The following is a 27,904-nucleotide window of genomic DNA, read 5'->3' as shown; positions in this document are numbered from 1 at the left end:
GGCCATTGCGTTTTACATATAAGACATTTCTTTGTGTTTTTGGTGCATTGCGTTTTAGGTAGAACACATTTTTATGTGTTTTCTGGCCATTGCGTTTTACAAATAAGACATTTCTGTGTGTTTTCTGGCCATTGCGTTTTACAAATAAGTCATTTCTTTGTGTTTTTGGTGCATTGCGTTTTAGGTAGAACACATTTTTATGTGTTTTCTGGCCATTGCGTTTTACAAATAAGACATTTCTGTGTGTTTTCTGGCCATTGCGTTTTACAAATAAGTCATTTCTTTGTGTTTTTGGTGCATTGCGTTTTAGGTAGAACACATTTTTATGTGTTTTCTGGCCATTGCGTTTTACAAATAAGACATTTCTGTGTGTTTTCTGGCCATTGCGTTTTACAAATAAGTCATTTCTTTGTGTTTTTGGTGCATTGCGTTTTAGAAAAATGTCATTTTTTAGGTTTTTTTTTTCATTGCGTTTTACGTAACTGGTGGTTTTTCTATTGCGTTTTACGCAACTGGGTTTTAATTTTTTTTTTTAAAATATAGCAATAGTATACTCGTTTTAAAGAAAAAAAAACGCTCGTTTTTTTGGTGCAATTTTTATAAAAAAATAATGTCGTATGAAAGAGTTATTAACGTTTAAAAAATGGGGGGGAATTGGAGGAGAGAGAAACTATTGGCTTGGATTGACTAGAATGCCCTTGAACAAACTCACGCGCCTCTTTTATTATTTTCAATTTCCCTGATTTAATCTTAGCCCTTGATTAACTTAATGAATGGTCAAGATCACTTCCTATCCTTCCTAGCCAAATAAACTTCCTATTGTATCTCCACCCTTGTTTGCTGATGGAGTCAACAAAACAAATATATAATAATTTTAGTTATCCTTTCATTCTCACAAAATAGTCAAAACCTCACATGCTTTGTGCTTTGTAGGTTTATAACGCGTATTGTCATCTCACATACCCACGTTAACACAATAATTTTTTTATAGAAAAATATAATAAATAAAAGTAAAATGCACCATTGCGTATATGACCAAATCAAATAATATAAAAAATCAATTCAATAAAAACAACACGGCCCATTAATTATTACTTGGGCCTGATCCTGAGCCTGGCCCAAGCTTAGACATTCTCTCAAGCTTTAACCCGGCCCTAAAGCTTGCAATGAAGCTATCAGCTTTTGTATCCACATCCGGGCTCGGACAAAAAACCGCCATCTCCGTCAGCGTCGCCACCGTATCCCCGTCAGACAACGGAGACCGGGCTTCATCCCCATCAGGAGACACACTTCTATCACTAAGCATACCTTGCAACCTAACAAAGTCACCTTCCACCGCAAACTTCCAATCCGGCATCTTAAACGGCGGCAACGGCGGCGGCGGCGGAATATTCTTCATCGGAGACTCTCCACCACTTGAACTGTCATCAACACCATTAAAGTTAAAACCTGTCGTCATTGTTCTAGGCTTGTCTGTTACAAACGGAGCCACTCGTGTTATTGTAGCTCGTGGCGGTTGCGGTGGCGGTGGCGGTGGCGGAGGTGGTGGTAGTGTGACTGATATAAACTTTTTAACCGGTAACGGTTGAGAATGGTGTAACAGAGTTTTTAAATTGTCAACACTTCGGTCTCTTTGCCGCTTTTTCTTCTTTTTATGATAAAAAGATGAAAAAAATTCTTTTGATACATTGTCGTCAACTTCTTTGTTACGTTCGGTCAACGGTGAAACCGGTTGGACCAATGTCGGATCCGGGTACGGATCTATAACCGCTGATAATATTCTTTTCGGTTCGGAGCTTCTAGCTCGTCTTTTCTCCGACGAAACTGTTTCCGGTGATAACATTTTACCTCTTTCTCCGTCGTCTGTTGAAAACTTTCGATGCACTTTCTTCGTCTTCAGTTTCACCGGCGTTTGTGACGGCGGTTGTGGTGGTGGAAAGTACAATTCTTCTTCTCCCGGAGTATGTAAATTGTTTTCTCGCCGGTTGCGTTGCCGGAATGAGTTCCGGTTAGAGTCCAAAACATTGTAATAATTAAAATGTGTGTCATCGGAAAACCGCCATGGATCGCCGGCGCCACGGTGGTTCCACGGCGGAGAGAGTTCCCGGAGATCAGGGTAGGAGATGCTAGTTCTTTGCCTCCTTAACCCGATTGAAGAACTTGTATCTTGTTGTTGAAAATCATACATGATCGGAGGTCCGGCTGGTACCTCTGTGTCAATCCGATCATACCCGCAATTGGGTTTTTCATTTTCATCATCGTTATTAATGGTTCTACTAAGAAACCCGAACAGCAAAGCGATTAATACCACGATTAAGTTGATGGAATCCCAGCTTCTTTTGACAAAATTTGGTCTAAAAAAGTTGGATGATAAATGAATAGATGGGATGATGAAAACCAATGAAAGGAGTGCGAATAAGAGTAAGAAGATGATCAAAACAAAGGAGTTGAAGAAGAGGCGTTGAAGGCGGCCGAGGTTGTTGTTGTTGGTTTGCATCCAAAATGGTGATGTTGGTGTTTGCTGCTCCTCGGCTGCATCTTCTTCTTCCATGAATTCCGGTGTGGAGAGAGAAATGGAGCTTTCGGGTTTTACTTTAAGCATTTGAGTTGGTAGGGAAGGAGGAGGAGGAAGAGTATATGTAATGCTAATATGTGGTATTATGGTTTTTGGTTGCATAGCATTCATGTTGTACAACAAAAATATAACCAAGCATGATTGCAAACATGACCCCCTTTAATGAATTTTAGAGTAAAGTAAACAATGGGCCACGTCGTTTTTAGACTAAAATTTTGGATTTAGTTTCTAGCTTTTTAACAGCACACGAATGATCTCATAATTTATTTAGTATCTAATAATTTGAACCTGCTGAAATCATTAGATTTGTTACCTGAGGAATAAATGCGTTACAAAATGCAAATCACAAGAACTGTTTGTGTATTTTTGAAAATCTAGGAACAAGTCCAAAATTTTGGTTAATCACATGGACGATCCGTGTACTTTATTCTAAATTTTAGTTACCCTAGTTAGACCATGCGTAGTGGGGCGTTTTTTTTAAAAAAAATTGCCCAATCACGCCCAATAACGCCCTTCACCGCCCCCCTTGGGCGTGATTGAGCGTTATCTTGCAAAAAAAAAATACTCTTTGGCGTGGTTTGAAAAACGCCGAATGGGGAAAAGGTTGGCCAATCACATTAGAGATTCCATTTGCTTGGCCAATAAGGTTTTTAGGTGTTTTTTTTTATTTTATTTTACTACAAAACATATTACCCAATAATGCCCCATCCCCACTACACTCATTTTAGAAAACGCCCAATAATGCCCCATTGCTGACTGGGCTGCCACATGGCGCAAAACGCCCAAGGATGAATAACGCCCAAAGACCTCACAAGGAGATCGCGAGAGGCAAACACACTTCATGGTTGATAAGTCGATAGCCACGTTCATTAAAAATAGTTAGGAAAAAGATAAAAAAGTGATCTATGGTTGATATGTTCGTCGAGTCATACATAGATCATCTAAGACTTCAAGGTGCACTATCAACAATCGGAAAGTAGTATCTAACAAAAGAACTATATTGTCAATGTCACGTATCTACCATGCATCGATCATCCAGTCGTTGTATATTATAAAAGAAAAGGATTAAAATTTTATAAGATTGAGAAACAAAAATATGTAAAAGAGTTAGAATAAGTTTCATAAAACTAAAATTCAAGTAAGAAGTTATGATAGGAGTTATGAAAAGAAAAACAAATGTTATTACACAGAGGCCTATATGGCTATATGACATCATTAATTAGAGGCATTGGTCATCGTTGTTGTCACACAACAATAAAAATAGAGACATGAAAGACAATATTTTCAAACTTGAGGAACAATCTGTATAATTAAATACTATTATAAATTATTATCAACATAAATAATTAAAGGGCGGTTTACGACAATTAAGATTTGTACATAAAATAAGGCCACAACATCGCATGTCTTTTAAGGAATGACAGCTTCATTTGCTCCACACGTCTTTATGCATAGAACACAACCTGCATTTTATGTTTCCACAATTAAATTAACTAAACATTTTGCAATAATTTGTTTGACATAATTTCTCAATGATAAACTGATTTTTGGTGATATTTATCTTAATTCTTCATCCAAGAGTTATAATTTTATTTTAGTATTGCAATTTTTCTAGAATATTTAAAGTATGAGCTAATTATAAAGTTTTAAAAAGTTAAAAAAAGAATTTGTCACGGTAAACTCAAAGTAACTCATTTATCATGTCAATGGATATAAATGAGTCAACTCGCTTGAACTTAACTCCTTTAAATTAAAAAGACAAAGGAAAAACGACTTTAAGCTCGACTCATTTTAATTAACTGGAATTTATAAAATTGATATTGTCTTATCTCAACATGTTTAATTTAGTAATTTTTAAAATAATTAACTGTAATATTTTCAGAGATAGAGGGAGAAACGAATGAGACCGAGTGGTGTTTTAGTCTTTTCACAAAAAAACTTAACGGTGAGTTGAATGATGTTGGTAGAGGTGGGTCCAACTGAAACAAAAATAAAACCACTAATACTGTTTTAGTAATTTTTAAAATAATTAACTGTAATATTTATTTTTAGCAAATTAAAAAAAGTAATTAACTCTTTTAACAAAGTTCTTCATGTAACACGTGATAAGTATGATCGGACTCGGGTGTTCAAAGTCCAACCCTCACCACCAACCAACTATAGTGTGTCACCTCATCCCAACCCATGTGAACCCAAACGGACCCATACAACTTGCGGCACTACAAAATCAACACCCAGTTTGTCCTTCCTTTCCTCTCATCCACCGCTGGTTCACGAACCCAAATATGATCTCATCTAGCTAAATGAAGGCAATTGTGGCGGTGTTCCTGCCCAACCCCTTCAACCCGTGTATGCTTCGTCCGAAGGATAACCTAGAATTGTGTGGTCGGAAAGGCCTCCAACTTTGGCTAGTAATATGAAAAAAAAGTTCTACAAAATTTTGTAATTTTCATTAGTAGATTCTTATAAATTATCAATTGACTTATGATATAATGCAATTATTTTTTAGTCCACATGTCTCAACAAAATCGGTTTTCAACCCCACTAACGAAGACTCATGTCATATGTAGAGTAAAGTTCAATGCTTAAAAGGGTAACTAATATATCCAAAAAGTTGTAATTTATAACAAAAAGTTGTTTTGCATATAATTCTATGTATACCAGTTAATTTCGATTTCCAAAATATACAAACGCAAGTTTGTAGATGTCGGCGGGAATAGGAAAATCAAATGGTTGGTCAGGGGTGGCGGCCAGCTTTATCTTTTTTTTTTTTTTTCACACAATAGGTATTTATAAGTCCCGTTAAATTACGATTTTATCTACTATTTAAAATTACGATATTACCCCAGTTCGAAATTAAATTTAATGGCAGGGAATAATATCACCCTGCCATCGGTTGAAATGGTCGGCCGCCTCTCCCTCATTGGACCAACAAGTTTATTATTTTATACACACTTTAAAATTACGTTTTAGCCCTGCAATAGTGTTTCTCTCCCGTTGGTTCAAATGGGCGGCGAGCAATACCTATTGGAACACCCAGTTTATTATTTTATATCCACTTTAAAATTACGTTTTTGCCCCCAGTTAAAAAATACGGTTTTATCTCAACTTCAAAATACATTTACCCTTTTGCCCCGAGCTAAAAAATACGATTTCGCCCTCGGTAAAAAAATTACGCTTTTACACTCAGCCAAAATTACATTTTCGTCCCAGTTCAAAATAAAATTTTGTTTTTCCCCGGCTTAAAATTACGAATTTACACCAATTTATTATTTTATACCTACTTTAACATTACGGTTTTGCCCACATTTTAAAATTACGTATTTGCCTCCAGTTCAAAATAAATTTATGCTTTTGCCCCCAGCTAAAATTTACAAATTTCCTCTCGGTTAAAAATTACAATATCACCCTCAATTCAAATTTACGTTTTTTCCCCAGTGCAAAATAAAATTATGGTTTTGCCCTAGCTAAAAATTAGGATTTTACCCTCGGGAAAAAATTGATTTTTCCGCCAAGTAAATTTAAAAATATGACTTTGCCCCCAGCTAAAAATCGTGTCAAAGAACTGCCTAACACTTTTTTTACTTTTTACTTCTAGCAAAACTATAGTATTGTATTGTATTTTAATTGGCTGAGAATAATTCGAACATCGTCCCGCAATGCGGGCGAGACATCACCTAGTTTATAACAAAAGGTTGTAAATCAATATATCCAAAACTAAAAGTAAGATAAGTTGTAAATCAATATAACTAGGGACTTTTTGTTTGAGTTTCTTTTCCAAACATGAAAACACTAAAAATAAAGGATATCGGCCTTTTGGTATGTAAACGAACCGAACGTTCAACGACCAGTTCATGAATCGTTCGGCTGCAAGTTCGTTTATGTTCGTTCGTTTAATAAACGGAAGAACATGAACAAGAAATTTCGTTCGATTAGTTAAATAAACGAACATGAACAGAGGTCTCGTTCGTTCGATTGTGTTCGTGAACGTCCGATAAGGTGTTCGTGAACATGTTCATGAACATTCGTTGATTTGCGTTCGTTTATGTTTGTATGTTTGTGTTTAATTGAAGATATTTGTACTTTTTTAATTTTTCTTTGTGCTTTTTATATTATTAAACTTTTATTTATTTTATTACCCTAACAATTAAACTAGGAACCCCACTTTCACCTTGTTTATGCATATTTTCTCTTTCATTTCTCATTATTTACATCGGCGAATACGATCGACCTCCATCCCACGATAAGGGATTCAAGTTCGAGTGCTACTCTCCGTGCCATCTATCTTTATCCTCTTGTCGCGTTCGTCAAATTTATTTGTGTTTGTTTGTGTTCGTGAACCGTTCGCGAACACGCTCATTTCCTTAATGAACGAACACGAACATAAAATCTCGTTCGGTAAGTGTTCATGAACCGTTCGTGAACACATTTATTTTCTTAACGAACGAACACGAACAAGGCCTTATTCGTGTTCGTTCGGTTCGTTTACAGCCCTAGGTACTCTTAAGTCTTTCTTAACTATAACCAAGTAATGTGTAGTATTGTCTCTTCTTTGCTACACTCATAAATAATCCAAGTTTTCTTTCGGGCAAATCATCAAACACTGACGTGGAAGATAAAAGAAAGAGAGTTTGGAAATTCGAAACGTCATTAGGAATTTTAACATTCAAATTTTGAAAAATTAAAGCGATACATTCATATAGGTTTATCACGTTAAAAACAATCATATATGGCATGTAACAGAAAGAACCTTATAAAGTTAACCAACGTTATCCCAAGTCACCTCCGAACTGGTTCTCTCTCCCTTTCAAAGGCGTATTAACTATGATCACTTGGTGTATTCTCAATTTTCAATCATTAAAAGACCATGTATAATACGATTGTAGTGTTTGATAGTATACTGATAATGGAGCATGATCACTTTGTGGAATCCTACCTTATCGGTTAAATCGTTAAAAAACATATATATGATTGTATCGTCCCATTAACCGTCCATCATCTAGTTGTGTTAAACAAAGTTATGTTTATGCAGCTTTCTAGTACGGTCTAGTCAATCAAGTTACATATTGTGATATCAAACCCGGACTCATTTGTGATCATTCATTTGAATTTCTAAACATTCTTTTCTGTTTTTGTAATCCATTTCTTGTTGTCAAAATAGGACATGTTATATGAAAATGGAGGATCTATTATCTTTGGTTTTCTCATTTTTCTTTAAAAAATGATCTTAGATGTTGTGTTCTTCCCTTATTTGAGTTTCAATTTATTGTTACATGGTGGTTTTATGCAATTATTTGTTATAAAGCTAGCTTAGATATTCGTCTGTGTTAAAAGTATCCTATTATCCTAATTCATGTTATCGTAACATGTTATGCATATTATATTGGGCTTGTCTTATATTATTGTTCATGATGGGTTATTGTTCCAGTTGGGCCAGCTGGGCTATTATTCTTGATGGGCTTAAAGTTGTTATATTGTCTGTTATCGTAACAGACTCTTGTTATGGGCTGAAGGTTCATTTGTGATACTCTTGAAACATAAGGGGTTGAAGTGTAACATGGTCAGGATCCGGATATAAAAGAGAAGAGAGATAGCTCAGTTCAGTTGTGATATTTTCTAGGGTTTTCATCTTGTTCTCTGGTTCGGTCATGCTCTTGATGATCTGGGTTCATCATCTGGTGTTGAAGATTGTCTTCTAGTGTTGATCATCTTGTGTTGATCATCATTTTGGTTTAGATCTCAGTGTTGAGCAGTGGCGGATCTTGATGTAAAACTCAGCATGGGCCGATGTTTTTGGAGATAAAATCAGCATGGGCCGAACCAATACACATTTAAAAAAATTCTCGAAAACCTGAAATTTAACACTACTGGGCGAAAAAACCGCACGGGCCGAGGCCCGGTCGGGCCTCCTCTAAGCTCCTCCCCTGGTGTTGAGATAGTTGTATAAGTGATTGTGTTAATCTCTTTGTTTGTATCCTTTCTTTTTTCTGTTTTTGTATTGTTCTGGTTATGTTCAACAGATTTCTTCAATCTGTTGAACTTGTATAGTGTATTGATTAAAGATCTCATACTTTTGAGATCTAGGGTTTGGTTGGGATATTTTTCTGGGTTGGATAATCAATAAAGTTTTGTCACTATTTTGTCACTATTTCTGGTGTTGTTCATATATTTCTGTTGGTTTAGTGTTAGATCTGTACTTGTTTACATGGTATCAGAGCTTCAAGGCTCTTTTACCCAGATCTAAGTCTTCCGCTGTGTTCTTGATTTTGTGTCTTTTGTTATGATATTGTTCTTTGTTTTGTAGATCTGAGTTCATTGTTTGATCTTGGGAGTATAACAGTGTAGATCTAGCACTGTTCTTGGACTTGAGTGAAGGCTGTGTTAGTCCTTGAACCCCTAGAAGGGTACAGGGCAAACTAACCAGTGTTGTCTTCTTGTTATTGGTGTTGACTTGTAACCCTAGAAGGTTACAGTCTTCATCTTGTGTGAAGATATTGCACCCACTGTGAGATCTTTCCTTCATTTCTGTAGTTAGTTTTTTGTTGTTCATTGGTTGATTAGTTGAAGTCGGGGTAGTGAGGACCGGCACCATTGTTGTTTGTTTCTTGGTCTTGATTGTTCTTGTTTGTTTGTCTGTTGTGTTTCTTTTTTTCTTAGGGTCTTGGCTCCTGTATTAAGACTTGTTCAGGCACTATAAGTGATGAACCTGAAATCTGGACACTGATACAGCTTCGCCATAGTGTGTGTGTTCTTTATCTGCTTGTAGAGTATTATTTGTCTGTTATCTTGTTTTTGTTTGCTTGATCTTGTGTGTTATTATCATGGGTGATGCTGACCCAAATGCTAGTACATCTCAGACCTTGATTAGCAAGTTAGATATTGGGGATCCATTATATCTCCATCCTAGTGATTCCAGTGCCTTGACTATTGTTAGTGTTAAACTAAAAGGCACTGAAAACTATTCTGTGTGGTCTACATCTATGAAGTTAGCTTTAGAGGCTAAAAATAAGTTTGGGTTTGTTAATGGGAAGTGTGAAAGATCCACAGAGGATCTTGTGCTTGCTAGTCAGTGGGATAGGTGTAATTCTGTGGTATTAACTTGGTTATTAAACTCTGTGTCTGAGGAACTTTTTTTGGGTCAAGTATTTTCTAGTCTAGCCTCAGAGGTTTGGGAGGATTTAAAAGAAACTTATGACAAAATAGATGGGTCTGTGGTTTATGATTTGTTCAAAAAGATTAATTGCATATCACAAAATGGATCTTCTGTAGCAGACTATTATAATAGATTAACAACAATGTGGAAACAGTTTGATGCTATGCTTCAACTGCCCACATGTTCTTGTAAGGCAGCAAAAGATTACAATGATTTTTCTATGTTAATCAAAGTAATGCAGTTTTTAATGGGGTTAGATGATGTTTATCAACCTGTTAGAACAAATCTGTTAACCAGAGAAGTCTTTCCATCTGTCAAAGTTGCTTATTCTGTTGTGTCTAGGGAAGAATCACATAGACTAACTAGTAGTGGGTCAAAAGGTCAAAATGTGTCTTTTGTGTCTAAGCCTAATCAGTCATTTGATTCTAAAAAGAAAACAACTAATCAAAGAGGACCTAATCCAAACTTAAAATGTACACATTGTGGCATGATTGGTCATACTGTTGATAGGTGTTTTGAGTTAATAGGTTATCCACCAGGTTTTAAAAGAAAATCTAATAATACATCTGGTAAAACAAATAAGTCAAATGCTGCTGTTGGTCCTTCTACTAGTGTGTCTACTTCTGGTTTCCCTTTTACATCTGAGCAGATAGCAAAGTTGTTGAGTCTTGTTGGTGAAAAGTCTGGTGTGGAATCAACCAATATAGGAGGTGAGTCTTGTGTTGTTAATAACTGTGTTAGTTATTCCAGTTCCTTATTTTATGGAGGTGTGTTTAGTTGGATTGTTGACTCTGGGGCAAGTCAACATATGATAAACAGTGATAAAGATATGTTTAATGCAGTTGATGTTTCTGAGTTTGACATTAAAGTAGGTCATCCAAATGGAACTAATGTTAAAGTTGTTAAAATTGGAAATGTCAAGTTAACAAATGATGTTGTTTTAAAAGATGTCTTTTATGTCCCAGAGTATCATGTGAATTTGTTATCTGTTCATAAACTTGCAAAAGATAATGATATAAAAGTTGTGTTTAATGAGAATAGCTGTGTGTTACAGGATTCCAAATCAAAGAGAGTCCTGGTGACTGGTAGTCAGGACAATGGTCTTTACTTTGTTGGTAAAAATGGTAATTGTATGAATGTTTGCTTTAATAGTTATGTTAGGGCAAATTTGTGGCATAGTAGGTTAGGCCACCCTTCTGATCAAGTCCTAGCTGTGTTAAGAGATCAGTTTGATGTTAACAGTATTGAACATGGTCCTTGTGAGGTGTGTCACAGGGCTAAGCAGGTCAGAGTTCCTTTCCCACTTAGTGAACACAAAACCAAGTCTGTAGGAGAGTTAATTCATCTAGATGTTTGGGGACCCTATAAAATAACTAGTTATGAGGGTTTTAAATATTTTTTAACAATTGTTGATGACTTTTCCAGGACAGTTTGGTGTTACATGTTGGTTAATAAGACTGAAGTTTTTGAAAACCTGTGTAGTTTCTATGAGTTGATGCTAACTCAGTTTGAAACAAAGGTGAAAATTATAAGAAGTGATAATGGAACAGAGTTTGTAAATAATCAAATGAATACATTTTGTAAAACAAAAGGTATATTGCATCAAACTTCTTGCTCTTATACACCACAACAGAATGGTGTGGTTGAAAGAAAGCATAGGCATCTTCTTAACACAGCTAGAGCTCTGTTGTTTCAGAGTAATTTGCCTCTTAAGTATTGGTCTGAATGTGTTTTAACTGCTGTGTACTTGATTAACAGGTTACCAACTTCTGTGTTAAATGGTAGGAGTCCATATGAAGTAGTTTATGGTTTTAAACCCTCACTTGTTCATCTAAGGAACTTTGGGTGTTTATGTTTTAGTACAATCTTAAATGAGTCTGATAAACTTGCTTATCATGCTGATAAGTATGTTTTAGTTGGGTATTCCAATGTTAAAAAGGGATACAAATTACTGTGTTTGGATAATAAAAGGGTGTTTTATTCAAGAGATGTGAAGTTTTATGAAACTGTATACCCTTTTAAATCTGTTTTGAATAAAAATCAAAGTTCTAATAATGATTTAAATCAGATAATTTTTTTTGATAATACTGAAATAATAACTCCTGAAGTTCCTGTAGTTCCCGATGATGAAGAGGGTATGACTGGTGTCCAAGGTCACTGCAGTGATGATCAGCCACCAGTGTTACCCTCTACATCTGCCACTGTTCCTGATGTTGATAGTGATCAGCATGATGAACAGTTAGGTAGTAGTTTACAAGGTAACACTGATGGGGCAGGTAACATTGTAGGATCTCATGATGAGACCAACCCATCTGAGGGACAAGTTATTAGGAAATCTTCTAGGAAAGTTGTTTTTCCTCAAAGGTTTGATGAATTTGTTGTAGAAGGAAAAGTTAAATATGGTGTGGAAAAGGTGGTTAATTATGCTAGTTTGTCTGTTGACAGTTTGTGTTTTGTGTCTTCTTTAAATAAATCAGTTGAACCTAATTCATATAGTGAGGCCATTAAGGACCCTAGGTGGATAGAAGCTATGAATCAAGAAATGGAAGCACTTAATAGAAATAATACATGGGTCGTAGTTGATTTACCTAAGGGTAGGAAACCCATTGGCTGTAAATGGGTCTATAAAATAAAATATAAGGCCAATGGGGAGATTGAAAGATATAAGGCTAGGTTGGTTGCAAAGGGGTTCAATCAAAAAGAGGGTATTGACTTTGGAGAAACATTTTCTCCAGTTGTAAAAATGGTGACTGTTAGAATTATATTAAAATTGGCTGTAAATAATGGATGGCCGTTGTATCAACTTGATATAAATAATGCTTTTTTGTATGGTTCTTTATCTGAAGATGTATATATGACATTACCTTTAGGGTACTTTAATGAAGATAAAAATAAGGTGTGCAAGCTTGTTAAGTCTCTTTATGGACTTAAACAAGCTCCTAGAAAATGGAATGAGAAACTGTGTTCTGTTTTGATTGATATGGGTTTTTCCCAAAGTTTGTGTGATCATTCTTTGTTCATTTTGAGCAAAGGTGATATTCTTGTTATTCTTTTAGTCTATGTTGATGATATAGTAGTAACTGGAAACAGTTCTACTGAAGTTTCTAGAGTTAAAAGGTGTTTGAGTGAGAGTTTTTTAATAAAAGACTTGGGTGTGCTTAAGTATTTTCTTGGCATTGAAGTCTTATATTCAGGAGAATCTGTATGTTTATCCCAAAGAAAATACTGTCTTGAGCTTTTAAATGAATTTGGATATCTTGGTAGTAAACCTGTTGGGACACCTATTGAGTTGTCTCATGTTATTACTAACAAAATTGAAAAGGACACAAGTTATTTAGAAAATGTTACTGGATTTCAAAAGTTAATAGGTAAGTTGATTTACTTGTCTTTAACACGTCCTGATATAAGTTATGCAGTGCAGTTCTTGAGTCAATACATGCACAAGCCATGTCAGTCACATTTAGACATTGCATTAAGACTATTAAGGTACTTAAAGCAATGTCCAGGTGAAGGGGTATGGTCCCAAAACGACCATTACCCGCATCAAACAAACCCCTACCAGTAAGCAGACCGCACCCATGCGGTCACATACTTCGAACCCATTCGGTCCGAAGATGAATAGCTTGACCTAAGTACAAAAGAAGATGAACATATCGATGCGGCTGGCACCGCATCATATGACCATTTTCGTCACGACAAGGGAAGCGAGCAAATAGTCTCCACATACGATGATGCGGCCAACACCGCATCTCGCGTATTTCTTGATCACAAGTAGGAGACGCGGTAACTTCAGGCGTTACCGCATGCAGCGATGCGGCTCGCACCGCACCCTGCATATCCAACAAGTGGACTGACACGCCATGCAAGTGGCTGACACCACGAGGCAAGTGGCGCCGGCGACAGTCCCCTGTCAGAGCTATTAAAGCAATGGGCTGACGTGGCGTAACCCCCACGGCCGGCGAGACTGACACACCTGCAACGGTGCAGCTCGTCGTCAGCCCATCCATCAATCTCCTCCTTCACTCCTCGGCTATAAATACCGACCCCAAACCAGGTTTGAGGTATCTCTTCACAACTCTCTCACTACTACTATCTTACTTTGCTTCCCAAGCAAACTACTGATTCTCACGCCGGAGAGTGGTAACAAGGAGCACCCCCCACCCCATCCTCCTTGTTACGAGTCACGGCTTGTTCCCTTGTGCAGGAGATCATCCACCGGTGACCCAGTCAGCGATCTCCGAGAGGAAGGGATTAACCCTTCTTGACGAGACCAGTGTGTTAACCCTGCCCGGTTAACCATTGTTTCATCACCAGGAAAAGGTGTTTTGTTCAGGAAAACAGGTGATCTTAATATTTCAGGTTTTGTTGATTCAGATTGGGCTAAGTGTTTGTCAACCAGGAAATCAGTTACTGGTTATGGCATATTTCTTGGAAATACCCTTGTGTCTTGGAAAAGCAAGAAACAAGGGTTTGTTTCAAGGTCTACTGCTGAAGCAGAGTACAGGGCAATGTGTTCTGCTACTTGTGAAGTGATGTGGATTAAAAATATGTTGTCTGAGTTAGGAATAAATTGTGCATTACCTGTTTCACTGTTTTGTGATAGCAAATCTGCTATCTCAATTTCACAAAATCCTGTGTTTCATGAAAGAACAAAACATTTTGAATTGGACTTGCATTTTTTGAGAGAAAAAATTGCAAGTGGCATTGTTGACCCACAAAAAATTGCATCTGAGAATCAGATTGCAGACATTTTTACTAAGGGGTTAAGTATTGCTCAACATGAGTCTTTGTGTGAAAGATTAGGTATGTATAACATGTTTAGAGCATGAATTATGGGGGGGGGGTGTTAAAAGTATCCTATTATCCTAATTCATGTTATCGTAACATGTTATGCATATTATATTGGGCTTGTCTTATATTATTGTTCATGATGGGTTATTGTTCCAGTTGGGCCAGCTGGGCTATTATTCTTGATGGGCTTAAAGTTGTTATATTGTCTGTTATCGTAACAGACTCTTGTTATGGGCTGAAGGTTCATTTGTGATACTCTTGAAACATAAGGGGTTGAAGTGTAACATGGTCAGGATCCGGATATAAAAGAGAAGAGAGAGAGAGCTCAGTTCAGTTGTGATATTTTCTAGGGTTTTCATCTTGTTCTCTGGTTCGCTCATGCTCTTGATGATCTGGGTTCATCATCTGGTGTTGAAGATTGTCTTCTAGTGTTGATCATCTTGTGTTGATCATCATTTTGGTTTAGATCTCAGTGTTGAGATAGTTGTATAAGAGATTGTGTTAATCTCTTTGTTTGTATCCTTTCTTTTTTCTGTTTTTGTATTGTTCTGGTTATGTTCAACAGATTTCTTCAATCTGTTGAACTTGTATAGTGTATTGATTAAAGATCTCATACTTTTGAGATCTAGGGTTTGGTTGGGATATTTTTCTGGGTTGGATAATCAATAAAGTTTTGTCACTATTTTGTCACTATTTCTGGTGTTGTTCATATATTTCTGTTGGTTTAGTGTTAGATCTGTACTTGTTTACAGTCTGTTACACGAGTTAATTAATATTAACGTCTATTACACGAGTTAAATAATATTATCGATATAAGTTATACAATTATGTTAAGAAAGCCTTGGAGATGCTTTGAATTGATGTGCACCATAAAGTGAGCCTTGGTTAGAATACACACCAAAACAACTATCCAACTCTCTAGACTTTCTAGCAATCCTTTTCTAATGACTGATATTCCTACTACGTGATTAAAGGTACAATTCGGGTTCTCGTGCCTTCTTCAATAATATACATTGTTCAGTTTTTTTTTTTTTTTTTTTTTTTTTTTTTTTTTTTTTTTTTTACTCAGGGAGACTGGGAGAGACAGATTCTCTTTCAAGACCCGGAATATGTTTTAAGGTCCCGTAGGTCCCGTGCTGAACCGATATTTAAATTTGTTACAAATACCTTTTTTATCGAAAGAGTACAAATAACAAATACTGAAGTCAATAAAATATGTACCGGTATTCAGGAAAAAATCTCCCAACTTTCATTCATGCTCTGACTCTGAAGACGTTAATCTTGAATTCAGGATAACTATTAAACTGGTTATAGATAATTCTTGGTGAATTATATATTGAGTCTTTTATATTTTAATTATGGATAATTGTTAGTTTAAAGTAGATAGGTTTATCTAGTTGGTTGTTTATTAATTAAATAGAGTTTAAGTTTAATTGTGATCAGAATGAGTTTAGTATAAATAGATGGTTAGGTCTATTGTAATTTGGTGTGCTTTAATTTATTAATAAAAAGAGTCGAACAAGTTAGTTCAAATCGTATTTTTGTGTTCGATCAAGGGTTTAATTATTAATTAAATAGAGTATGAGTTTTAATTAGAATTAGAATGGGTTTAGTATAAATAGATGGTTAGGTTTATTGTAACTTGATATGCTTTAGCTTAATAATAAAATGAGTTGAACGTGTTAGTTCAAATCGTATTTTTTGTGTTTAATCAAGGGTCTGATTCAAATAAAAGTTACCATGAGTCTTTTATAACATATCGAGGAATCTTAGACTATAGTATTTCTATGGATTATATGATTTTCTTGCGCGGTAGCTTGATTGGGATTTTGAGAATTATTTTTTTCAGTTTAATCACAGTTATTGCCACTAATCTTGCTGTATGTATTTGTTTTTTCTCTCTATATTCTGGAATTATTGATCATGTATTCTTCTTTGTAGTTATGAAGAAGAAATGGAGAGTGGTACGTCCTTTTATAATCTCTATATTCTTTTATCAATTTAAGAATCCTGGATGTGTGTTTGTGTGTAATATTAATTATTTTGGTTTCTCAGTGGATGTTAATGACAATGATGTATTATATTGAACAATAGATTATAACATTCTGCTTTATATATTTGATTAATTCAAGTGTTGACTATAAACTTTGTAAAACAAAAGGTTTCATAAACATTGTACCTTTTTCTCTCTCCTTTTGTGTATACATTGCCATTGCCAATTTGCAATTACCATTTATATACTATTTATATACTATTAATTTGAAACATTTGTTTGCATGTTTAGTTGCAAGTTGTGTTTAAATGTTTGAACATTAATCAAATATTGGTTGTAAGTTGTGCATAAGTGGTTGTACCTTAATAATGTATGCATGTTTAATTGTAAGTTGTGCTTAAATGTTTGTACCTTAATCAAAATATTGGTTGTAAGTTGTGTTTAAGTGGTTGTACCTTAATCAAATAATGGTTTCATTACCTTACCAAATTCAATATTTTTTTATGCATGTACGGTTGTAAATTGTGCTTAAATGGTTGTACCCTAATCAAATAACGGTTTCATTATCTTACCATATTCAATCAGTTTGATCCATTCAAAGTTGTGTTGTTTTATTTGTAAATTATTATTATTTATAATAATCTAATAAATTTAGTCAAAATCTTGTATAAATATACTCCGTAATTTGCAACATATTGATGCAATGGTTGTTGTAATGTTTGCATTATAGCTTGTATAGTGGTAATGATATATATTATATATAGATTACGATGAACATGTCAAACGGGAAAAAATAGACACCGGCTCATCGTAACGCGCAAGTCCTAGATCAACTTAGTTATTTTATTCTATGTTTTACGTTTCGGTTTAATTTCTTCGCATTAACACCGCAACTTCAGTATCGGTGGTCAGTGGCAGTAATGTGGCATTGGTGCTCGCCCCCGCCGCAACGCGGGGTTGCTTAATACTAGTTACATTTAAAAACTAAACCCCACCTTAGTTAAATGTCTTAGGGTGAAGGGAGTGGTTAAACATGTGAAAGTGGCAAACTTCAAAATGGACCAATCAAAGTGTGCCATGTCAGCAAGTGTGAAGAGTTTAAACTTTGGTGAAAAGTATTGGCAGTGGTTTAGACACTTGAAAGTGGCAAACTTTTTTTATTCTTTTTTTCCTACCCTCCACAAATACCCATCACTTTCTTCAATTATCATCAGCATCATCACTTTTCATCTTTGTCGATCGGTGATGGTTAGTCGATTTCACAACTTTGTCGCGCGGGAAAACGGGACGGCGCCGGTGTTGCCCCTCGGCAAACCGGTTTGCCGATCACTTCACCGCACCACTCCCTTCACCCTTAATATCATATTTAACATGGATCTTTTCATTTAAAAAACAAGGAAGTGTAGTTATGAGATTATGACGATGAACAACCCGTCCAACGGACGGGTATTAAACTAGTTTACTTTATTTACGAAACATTTTACCCTCTTCAGATCCTATCTTAATTTTGCTATTATTGGGATTTATTGAGCAGGATAATGTTGACGAATTCATTTAAGAAACGTATTAACAAAAAATTAGAAGGATATAATAATGAAGAAATGGGCAACGGCTTACGGCTTCCACAAAGTCAGTTTTTCTCGACAAGCCATAAAGTTGGATACTTGTCTCTATCAAACACACGTTTTAATGAAACTCCCATATAACTTGCTTTTGTACCAAGCAAACAAAATGGTTTTAAAAAGTCTGTCTAGCGGTAAGAACTAAGAAGTGACTAGATTAAGATGCACAACTTGACCAAAACCTAATACTTTTATTTATAGACGACAAATGCTTATATACCTTTGTTTTCTTGAATTCGCGGACTATATCCTATACTAGTTTCAGGGCGTCAACAAATTGTAACGTAATATAAAGAGCTATTTACGAAAATAGCCATTGACTCACACCAATTACGAAAATAGCCACTTTAAGCGTCTATGGAGCAGGGCATCACGAATTCAAATGCGCGAGATGCCTCTTTCAAGACCCCTCATGCGTCTTTAAATATGGAAGTGACACGTGTCTCAATGATTAAGTAGACTTCTCCAATGGCTCAGCAGACTCTTCCAATGCCTCATGCAGACTCCTCCAAGGCCTCAGCAGACTCATCCAATGCCTCAACAAACTCTTCCAATACTTTAAAATATTTAAAAAAATACTAATTTTTTTTAAATTAAAAAAAATACTTTTTTAAATTTATATACGTAAAGATATCTTGGCTATTTTTAAGAAAATACATAGAAAAAATTAAAAAAATACTTTAATAAATATTTAAATTAATTTTTTAAATTATTTTTTTTAAATTAATAAAATATTTTAAATTTATATACGTAAAGATATCTTTAAAATACTTAAAAAATACTATACATATATAAAATTAAAATACTTTACGTATATAAATTTAAAAAATATTTTTTTAAATTAAAAAAATATTTAAAGTATTTTTTAAAATATTTTAAAGTATTTTCTTAAAATATTTGGAAGAGTCTGCATGAGCCATTGGAAGAGTCTGCTGAGGCATTGGATGAATCTGCTGAGACATTGGAGGAGTCTACCTAATCATTGAGACACGTGTCACTTCCATATTTAAAGACGCATGAGGGGTCTTGAAAGAGGCATCCCGCACATTTGAATTCGTGATGCCCTGCTCAACCGACTCATGAAGTGGCCATTTTGATAAGTTAAACTTATTTTTTGCTATTTTCGTAAATTTCTCTGATGTAAATTTGGTCCTAGGCTTGTCGATAGACGAGATTTAGGCCCTAAACAATTCTTATATTTGAACAAGAGGATTGGTGGTGATCGGAGGTCATGACACATGATTCTTATTTCTTTGGTTGAATTCTTTCACAAATTGAAAAAAATTAAATTTGAGTTCCTTCCCAGACATGAATTTATAATGCCTAAAACACAATGGTCGGTGCTAAAGCCACCATCCACCGACCCATTCTACCCCAAAGTTTGATAAAATGTTAAACGTAACCCTCTAACTTTATAAATGTCACGTTGACAAATTTTTAAAGTTTCACGTTTACTCTAAAACCAATTTTTAAACATTTTTATTTTATATATGTGTCGGTATAAATTCAAGTCCGTCTACGCTCTAACGTAATATTTGTTCGAAAACGAGTGAGGTTAATATATAAAGTTTGATTTTTATGTACGTTTTGAGTTGGACTACATTTTGACTTTTTTTTTTGGAAACAAACCGGGTCAAATATAGTACGTTTTCATTCCACGTTATAAATTTGAGTTTCTATACAGTTTGACGTTAATTTAGTTCCGAAACAAATCGGGTCAAGTGCAGTCTATACTTTACCACTCCGCATACAACGCCAACACACGTGCTTATTTTACGTACGTTTTGAGTCGGCCTACGTTTCGACATAGGTTTTTGTTTGGAAAAGGATAGTATATATCAATGAGATAGTAAGCAGTCTCTACAAACTATATTATAACAGTATCCTCATTACACACATTCAAAGCCCATATGAAAAATGAATGGACTAACAATGAGAAAGAAACCAAATGATTCATTTGTGTTCTATAAAAAAAAACTATTATCATCATAAAACAACCAACAAAATCAAGATTTTGTTTTAAACCTTCTTTGAGCTTTAAGATCCACCACCATCACTGATATATTGTCATTGCTTCCTTTTTGTAAAGCCAACATGGAAAGGTAATCGGCTGCTGCTTGCGCTGCAGGATCAACCCCGTTAAGCTCTCGTTCGACTACATTACCGCCATTTTTCTTATGCCAGATTAGGATTCTTTTTCTTGCGACCTCACACGCTTCTTCGTTTGACATTACGTCCCATAACCCATCACTTGCTAATATCAGGCACTCGTCTTCTCGGGCTCGGGCTGTGAATGTAACTTCTGGTTCAGGTATTATCGATGGCTTTAAATACCTATCACCTGAAAAACACATCAAACGAGAAGGAAAAACAAACGGGTTATAATATGCCCAGCCCTGAAACCTAAAACTAAAACGAAAAAATCTTTATATCCAACTATGCCTTAAAAAGAACATAAATGCGAGGTGCCGAGGTTGAATAACACCGATCCGATCCGGTACAACCCATACAACTTTACCCATTTTGCCACACATACATATATACATATATATATAGAGGCCGGTTAACGTACAAGACACGTACACGAGCATCTCAACCGCACATCTGACCTAATCTAGGCCTTCAATTGAACGCGGTGGCTATGTTGTCAAAGACGCAAGGCGCAAGCGAGGTGCATCGGCCTCGCCCGGAGCCTAGGCGCAAGGCGCAAAAAAGCGTGGCCTTTTTTAAGAAAAGCGCACTTAGAGAAATAAAATATAAAAAATATGTTATGCTTTGAAAATAAATAAGATTCCACATATAAAATTAAAAAAGCTATTATATATGCCATTTAAATGAGTTTCTGAGCTGGAATTTGGTTGAACTCATGCGGGCACGCACGAATGCAGCTTCGAAAACCCGGGCCCGCGTGAGGCAGTTTTTGCACGCACTCGGTTTCATTTTTTCTTTTTTTCCCACACTCGGTTTCATTTTTTCCTTTTTTCCAGTTTTCCTGTTTATCCACTGCGCCTCAGCACTGTTTTTGCGCCTAGGCGCGCGCCTTTTTGCGCCTCAGCACCGTTTTTTTCAAAAAAACCCAAACCCATTTTTTGCGCCTAGGCTACCACCAGGCGCTACATGTGCGCCTCGCTGCGCCTAGGCCCGCGCTTTTTGCGCTTTTGACAACATAGCGCGGTGGCACAATAGTAATTAACTTAGCATAATTACGCACGTTATAATACATAACGACGCACGTCATTTGCATAATTACGCATGGGTTGGGTTAAACCCTAATTACGCACGTTATTTGCATAATTACATATGGGGTTGGTTAACCCTAATTATGCACGTTATTTGCACAATTACGCACGTTATATTGTTGGTCGCATACCGTCGCACGTTAAGAGCCTTTTGTATTTAAACCTTTCACTATATATAATTATATATATATATAGGACTCACCAATAGATCTTGACATCGCAAGTACACCAAAAACACGGTGTCCTTGCCACTGTATAACCTTGCCCCCTGCTGCCTCAATTCTCGCATATTCATCTTCTCTGTTTGGCTATATAATTAGGCATTCAAGCAACAAGTAAGATCATTTGAAAAGAAAAAAAACACCGTTAACATTCAACAACAGGAGAAAAAAAGATATGTTTACTTTATGATCATTTGATAAAGGTATGGCTTCTTTGCCGCGATAAAGTACAGCCCGAGAATCGCCACAATTTGCAACTACAATATGTGATGAACAGATTAACGCCACCACAGCCGTGGACCCTACGGTTTCGGGAGCCACTGGTTCAGTCGTTGCGGTCCCGCTGACCCCATCATCTACCTTCTTAAAGCAATTAGTGAAGGTTTTTTCCCAGCAGATTTGTACACTGTCGTTGATCGTTCCTTTCGCCAATTCTTGTTTCATGATTTTTAGTTCCTCTTGTAAAGCGACATGAACACGATCTCGACAATAATTGGCGACCTAAATCAAGAAACAACTATAACTCAGTTTTGACGAATCACCAAACACAATACACAATGGTGGCAATTTCAACCCGTTTTACGATTGGTTGAATCGGAGTATCAGATTATGTTTTATCTCTACGGGTCAAAACAATAAAACTGGATTAAAAAGAAGAAAGGTCACATGGGTCAATGTCAAAGTCAAACATTGGTTATTGAGACTCAAATAATGAAATTTAGGGAAGCACGCAAAGAATCGTTAAGACAAATTTAACGACTATTATAAATGAAAAATCACCTAATCTGTCACTAACTTTTCGGAGGAGTCGGGATGTTCGTTACAAACGAAAAATCACCTATCACGACTACATGAATAATAATCACAAGATCATCAATTAATTCGTGAGATAGTCGATTGCTGCAACTCAAAAATAATAAACTTTTTTAACGGCTATTATCAGTGGCGAAGCTTGAAAATTTCCAACGGGGGGTCGGAAGTCACCGAACCTAAAAATTCTATATAAGTAACTTTTTTATAAAACCGGGGGGTCGGAAGTCACCGAACCTAAAAATTCTATATAAGTAACTTTTTTTATAAAACCGGGGGGTCGAAAACGTATATACCTAAAAAATTCTACACGAAATATACATACATAACACTACTGAGCGAAAAGTTCGGGGGGTCAGGCGCCCCTCCCGGCCCCTTAAAAGCTACGCCCTTGACGAAAACTACATACTCTTCACTATTGAGCGAAAAGTTCGAGGGGTTGGCCGCCCCCTCCCGCCCCCACTATCCTTCGCCCATGGCTATTATATACCTAATTGTTTAAATGTTATTATTTTTATCTTAGAAGGTTTCAAGAAATACCTGAGATCCACCATGTCCGTCGTAAACACCAAAAAAATGAGCAGTTAAATCACTGAGATTTGGATTCGCTGCATGATCGACAACAAGCATCTTAATCGGAATTTTCATAAACTGAGGAACCGCTATTACAGCATCTTCCATTTCTGGCCTTTTACCACAAACCGAATTAGATCCCCAAAGTGGTAAATACTCCAACTCAAAAACACTTTTTACAACTTTACTATGTTGCTTATCAGCAATCGCCATTACCGACGCTTTTAAAGTATGCTCATTTGTCGTAGCTTCCAAACTAATAACTTTTGCAACTATTTGACCGTTATCTATGCCCTCAATAGCCATTACAGACGCCTTTAAACTACCCGAATTTGCATTCATGGCTAACAATTCACTGTTGATTTCCGCCATTACAGACGCCTTTAAACCACCCGAATTTGCATTCATGGCTAACAACTCACTGTTGATTTCAATCGGCACGTCCTCAACAGACATAGTTTCATCCGCATCGCTTTCTTGAATCATAATCTCGTCACCGACAATTCCCTTACCGGTCATCCCCTTGCTATTTCCATGAAGAACAGTTGTTTCGGAAAACAGATTCATTTGAGTGAAATCCACATGACTTTGTAGAGCAGCGTTTTCGGAGATCGGATTCGTTAAACTAAACGTAACTGAAACCGTAGGTCGCATCTCTTCCATCTAACAACTTTTTCTTTCAAATCACAAATATCTCCAATCACATCAACATAAGTACATAACCCCCAAACCTCTACATGAACCCCTTAATCTTGATCACTAATCATAGCATCACAAACCATCAACTCATCAAGAACCGAAGAACCGAAGAACAACAACACCTATAGGCTGAAACCCTTTGTGTAATTGAGACCAAGGTTGACTATTTCACAAAACAATAACAAGATTTGGTCAACAGATCCGAGGTGACAACCGACAACTACCGGATCTCATGATCCATTCATATGAATATCAAGAAAACAACAAATTGGGCCTCTTTAGAATCTACTAAACAATACAAGATTCTTCAAAAACCAACAAAAACAAAAACCCAAAACCTATCTTTCAATAAACATCAAGAACAGTAAAATAAAACAAGACCCACAACAAATTACAAATTAAAACCCTAAAAAGGTGAAGACTTTTTCAAATTTTCCACAAAAAGAAATCTGGGTTCCATGGATCTGAGGCAACCCAACCCTTCTCAGCCAATCAAGATAATTTGGGTTTTCTTCTCATCACTCCATATAATAATATGGATATATATATATATAAGAGTCTAGGGCTGGTTCAAGACCAATAAAAATATAAACTTTTTGAGTCCTAATTTCTATTTTTTTTTTTTGTTTTAAACTGTAAATTTAGATCAAAACAAGCCCCTATCTGCTTACCGATTATAAAAAATGTTAAAAAAGATATCCTCAAGTTGTTCTTGAGCTTCCTTTTCAAGCCAGCAGATACACTGCTTCCGTTCAAGATTTTTTAGAGAGAGAAAATCAGAAAGTGTGTGTGTGTGTGTGAGAGAGAGGGAGAGAGGGAGAGAGGGGGAGGTTTCCTCGGGAATGCTTTTAATCCTTTAGTGACACGTATTGATGCATTTATCAACATAATTCAATGCATTTTCTTTTGTGTTGATAAAATATTGTTTTTGTTTTGGAGTTATTTGTTGAAAGGCCACCAAAGTTGTGAATTTGTTACATTTTCTCACCTGAAGTTCTCTGAAATTACATGTAATTGAATGGTGGTGGCATGGCCCCACTGAACCTCACCACAAATGTGTTACTATGATGAGGTGTCGCCTGTCGCCTGTCTTGTGGGACCCTCACTCTGGAAACCAAACCGGCCAACGAACCATAGATGTTTATGATATTAAGTCATGAAATAATTAATGACAAGCCTTGCTTCCTAGCGTTTCGTGGCGCGAGTTTGATATTTTTTACTTAGATTACGTGGTATGAGTTTAGTCATTCTTGGTTTAGTTTGTTGAAAAACATAAAAGCAAACATCAACATCGTACAAGCAATGATGTTATTTGCTCACAAGTGCGAAAAATTAAAAAAAAAAAAAGTATTTTGTGATGAAAGTTTATTGGAGAATGGTCATCATCAAACATTTATAACCTGCGTAGGATGCTAAGGTGTTTCTACATTACATCAGGGTTAAAAATAAATCTGGCCAAATGTAGTATCTACGGTATTGGGATAGAGGAGCAAGAGATTCAAGGTATGGCTGCCCTATTGGGTTGTAAACATGGTACGTTCCCCTTCAAACACCTCGGATTGACGGTAGGTGCCAACATGAACCTTGCTAAGAATTGGAAGCCGGTTGTTGAAATTTTTAAGAATCGGCTTTTATTATGGAAGGCCAAAACGTTATCATATGGTGGGAGAATTACCCTAATTAAATCGGTCTTGAATTCGCTACCCACATACTATTTTTCATTGTTTAAAGCCCCTAAAAAAGTTTTGGATATGTTGGATAAAATTAGGAGGGTTTTCTTTTGGGGTGGGTCGGAGGAAAAAGCTAAAATGAATTGGGTGGCGTGGGAAAAAACAATTGCTCCAGTCGATTATGGTGGGTTGGGTTTTGGCTCACTTAGGGATGCAAATATTTCTTTGCTCGCAAAGTGGTGGTGGAGATTTAAATCAGAAAGAAGGGCACTTTGGCGGGAAGTAATCTGGTCGATTCACCATAGTTCAAGGACGTGGAATGAGTTTCCAGTGAAAGCTACGATTGCAGGACCTTGGAAAAATATAACAAGCATTCGAATACCTCTTCTTTCAGCAGATATAGATATGAATCAGGCTGTTACTGCTGTGGTGGCAAATGGTAATAGTATTTCATTTTGGCTAGACAGTTGGGCAGGCTCTTTGCCATTATATGTACAGTTTCCAGATTTATTTAAGCTTGAAAGGGACAAGGAGTGCATGGTTTGCGACCGGATAAGTGTTGGAGATGGGGCTGCTATTGTTAATTGGGCCTGGACCAGACCTGTACTCGGCTTGGATGAATTAAATCAGGTCCAGCAGCTTATTGGCCTGATTGGCGGGCTGAATCTAACCTCCGGTTCAGATCGGTGGTGCTGGAATTATGACCCGAGTGGCAGCTTTAGTGTGGCAAGCATTAAAAGGATTTTGGGTTCTGCAAGTCGTATAAGGCCGGATAGAGCTTTTGAGTGGAATAGTTGGGTGCCCAAAAAAGTTGGAATAGTAGCTTGGAGGGCAGAAATGGAGCGGATGCCAACGAAACAAGCTCTTGCAATTCGGAATGTGCCGGTTAATGATACGATGTGCGTAATGTGCGGCGACTATGTAGAGACTAGTGACCATTTATTTGTATCATGCCAATTTGCACAAATAGTGTGGCTGAACATCGCGACGTGGTGCAAGCTCCCGCCAATAATTGCGTTCGGAATAAACGACCTACTGACGCTACACGGTATATGCTCGGGATCGAGGAAAAGAAAGAAAGCGCTACATGTTGTAGTACTGGTAACAATATGGTCCTTATGGAAAACAAGGAACGATGTCGTTTTTAGACAAACTCCCCCAAATGCTAGGAAGGTTTTGGATGAAATCAAATCACTGGCGTTCCTTTGGGTAAAGCATAGGTCAAAAGAGGCGGCATTAACATGGGAATATTGGAGTAGATTTACATTCGGTAGCTAGAGTCTAATTGTATCTGTTAATGTTTTGGTGATGATCTTGGTATGTACATTTGGTGGTAGCGTCTTACTACATTTGAATAAAATTTTTGTCGGCCGTTCAAAAAAAAAAAAGAAAAGTGTGAAAACCCAAAACTTTTATGTAGCATTTGAGTTGTGTTTCAACAACACATTTTATATATACATATATATAAGTAATGGGGAGAAGTGTCAGGCAGTTGTCTCTATTGGCCTAAATAAATTATGATTTAAGTCCAGCTTAGAATTACGATTTTGCCCCCTTCCCCCAGTTCAAAATTACAGTCTTGTAATCATTGTATATTTTGACAAATTACGATTTTAGCCCCAGTCAAAATTACAATTTTGTCCCCAGTTAAAAATTGCAATCTTGCCATCGTTATAGTTTTTCGACAAATTACAATTTTACCCCAGTCAAACTTACGATCCCCCCAGTTCAAAATTACAGTGTTGCCATCGTTTTCGTTTTTTTTTTCTTTGCAAACCTATGGTAGCGTTTTGTTTTAATTGATTGACTCGATGTAACATTTATTCGCTAGCGCTCGCTAATTGGTCATGACAAATTACAATTTTGCCCCAGCTTTAAAATTACAGTCTTCTCATTGTTTTAGTTTTTTTTTTTTCTAAAAAACTATGATAGTGCTTTGTTTTAATTGGGAGAGAAATATCTGGCCTCGCGCTCCGCAATACAGGCGGGGCATAAACAAGTTCTATACGATACCGATATAATTTTCCCTATATTTTACTTGAGACAATTTACTCATTTTAGAGGTTTCCGAAAGGCCAGGTAAGACAAACTCCATCGTGAAATCTGGTGGAGGCCCTTGGTCTGATATGGAAGAAAGAGAAACGTACGAGAAGGGCATTGAAGAGAGATACCCAAAAACCTTTATGCAAGGTCAGATTCGGGTAGAGTATGTGAGAAAGGAAAAGAGAGAAAATGTCATCCGTAAAGAGAGGAAGAGAGAAGTTGGCTACACAGGCAATGCCGACGTGTATGATCTTTTCCCTTTTTTTTTTCTTTACTGATAGCCTAAGCAGGTTAAATGTTGTGCTCACGTGATCAAATATCAATTCCTAATTATGTAATATTTCTAGTTATTCAAACTTAGTGGCACGATTTTATTTTCATTTAAGATTCGTTTTTAAGAAAAGTCACATTAGTGATGAGGTAAAGGCTTAGGGGTTGTGATGTGTTTGGTGCTGACTGCTGAGTGGTGGTTGTACTTGTGGGTTAGGCTACTGGAGGTGATTGTGGGGTAGAGA

General features: G+C 36.4%; 2 protein-coding genes across 3 annotated transcripts; both read right to left on the bottom strand.

Moving 5' to 3' along the window:
* Nucleotides 1–1,030: 1,030 nt before the first annotated feature.
* LOC110880239 lies at nt 1,031–2,664 on the bottom strand. Its single transcript, XM_022128826.2, has one exon. The coding sequence runs from the start codon at nt 2,600–2,602 to the stop codon at nt 1,085–1,087; it is 1,518 nt and encodes a 505-aa protein (XP_021984518.1). The 5' UTR covers nt 2,603–2,664; the 3' UTR covers nt 1,031–1,084.
* A 17,304-nt stretch (nt 2,665–19,968) lies between these two features.
* LOC110880238 (protein phosphatase 2C 16) lies at nt 19,969–24,574 on the bottom strand. 2 transcript variants are annotated; one of them, XM_022128825.2, is made up of 5 exons: nt 24,348–24,574; nt 22,945–23,839; nt 21,778–22,095; nt 21,576–21,681; nt 19,969–20,475 (listed from the first exon to the last, which is right to left on the bottom strand). In XM_022128825.2, the coding sequence occupies exons 2-5, from the start codon at nt 23,638–23,640 to the stop codon at nt 20,141–20,143; spliced, it is 1,455 nt and encodes a 484-aa protein (XP_021984517.1). In that variant the 5' UTR covers nt 23,641–23,839; nt 24,348–24,574; the 3' UTR covers nt 19,969–20,140. The 2 variants fall into 2 exon arrangements, with proteins under 2 accessions (XP_021984517.1, XP_021984516.1); XM_022128824.2 differs by having other exon boundaries at nt 22,945–24,565.
* Between the last annotated feature and the right edge of the window lie 3,330 nt (nt 24,575–27,904).

This window comes from Helianthus annuus, chromosome 9 (assembly GCF_002127325.2).
Source record: "Helianthus annuus cultivar XRQ/B chromosome 9, HanXRQr2.0-SUNRISE, whole genome shotgun sequence".
NCBI lineage: Eukaryota > Viridiplantae > Streptophyta > Magnoliopsida > Asterales > Asteraceae > Helianthus > Helianthus annuus.
This window is presented reverse-complemented; position numbering and strand designations above follow the sequence as displayed.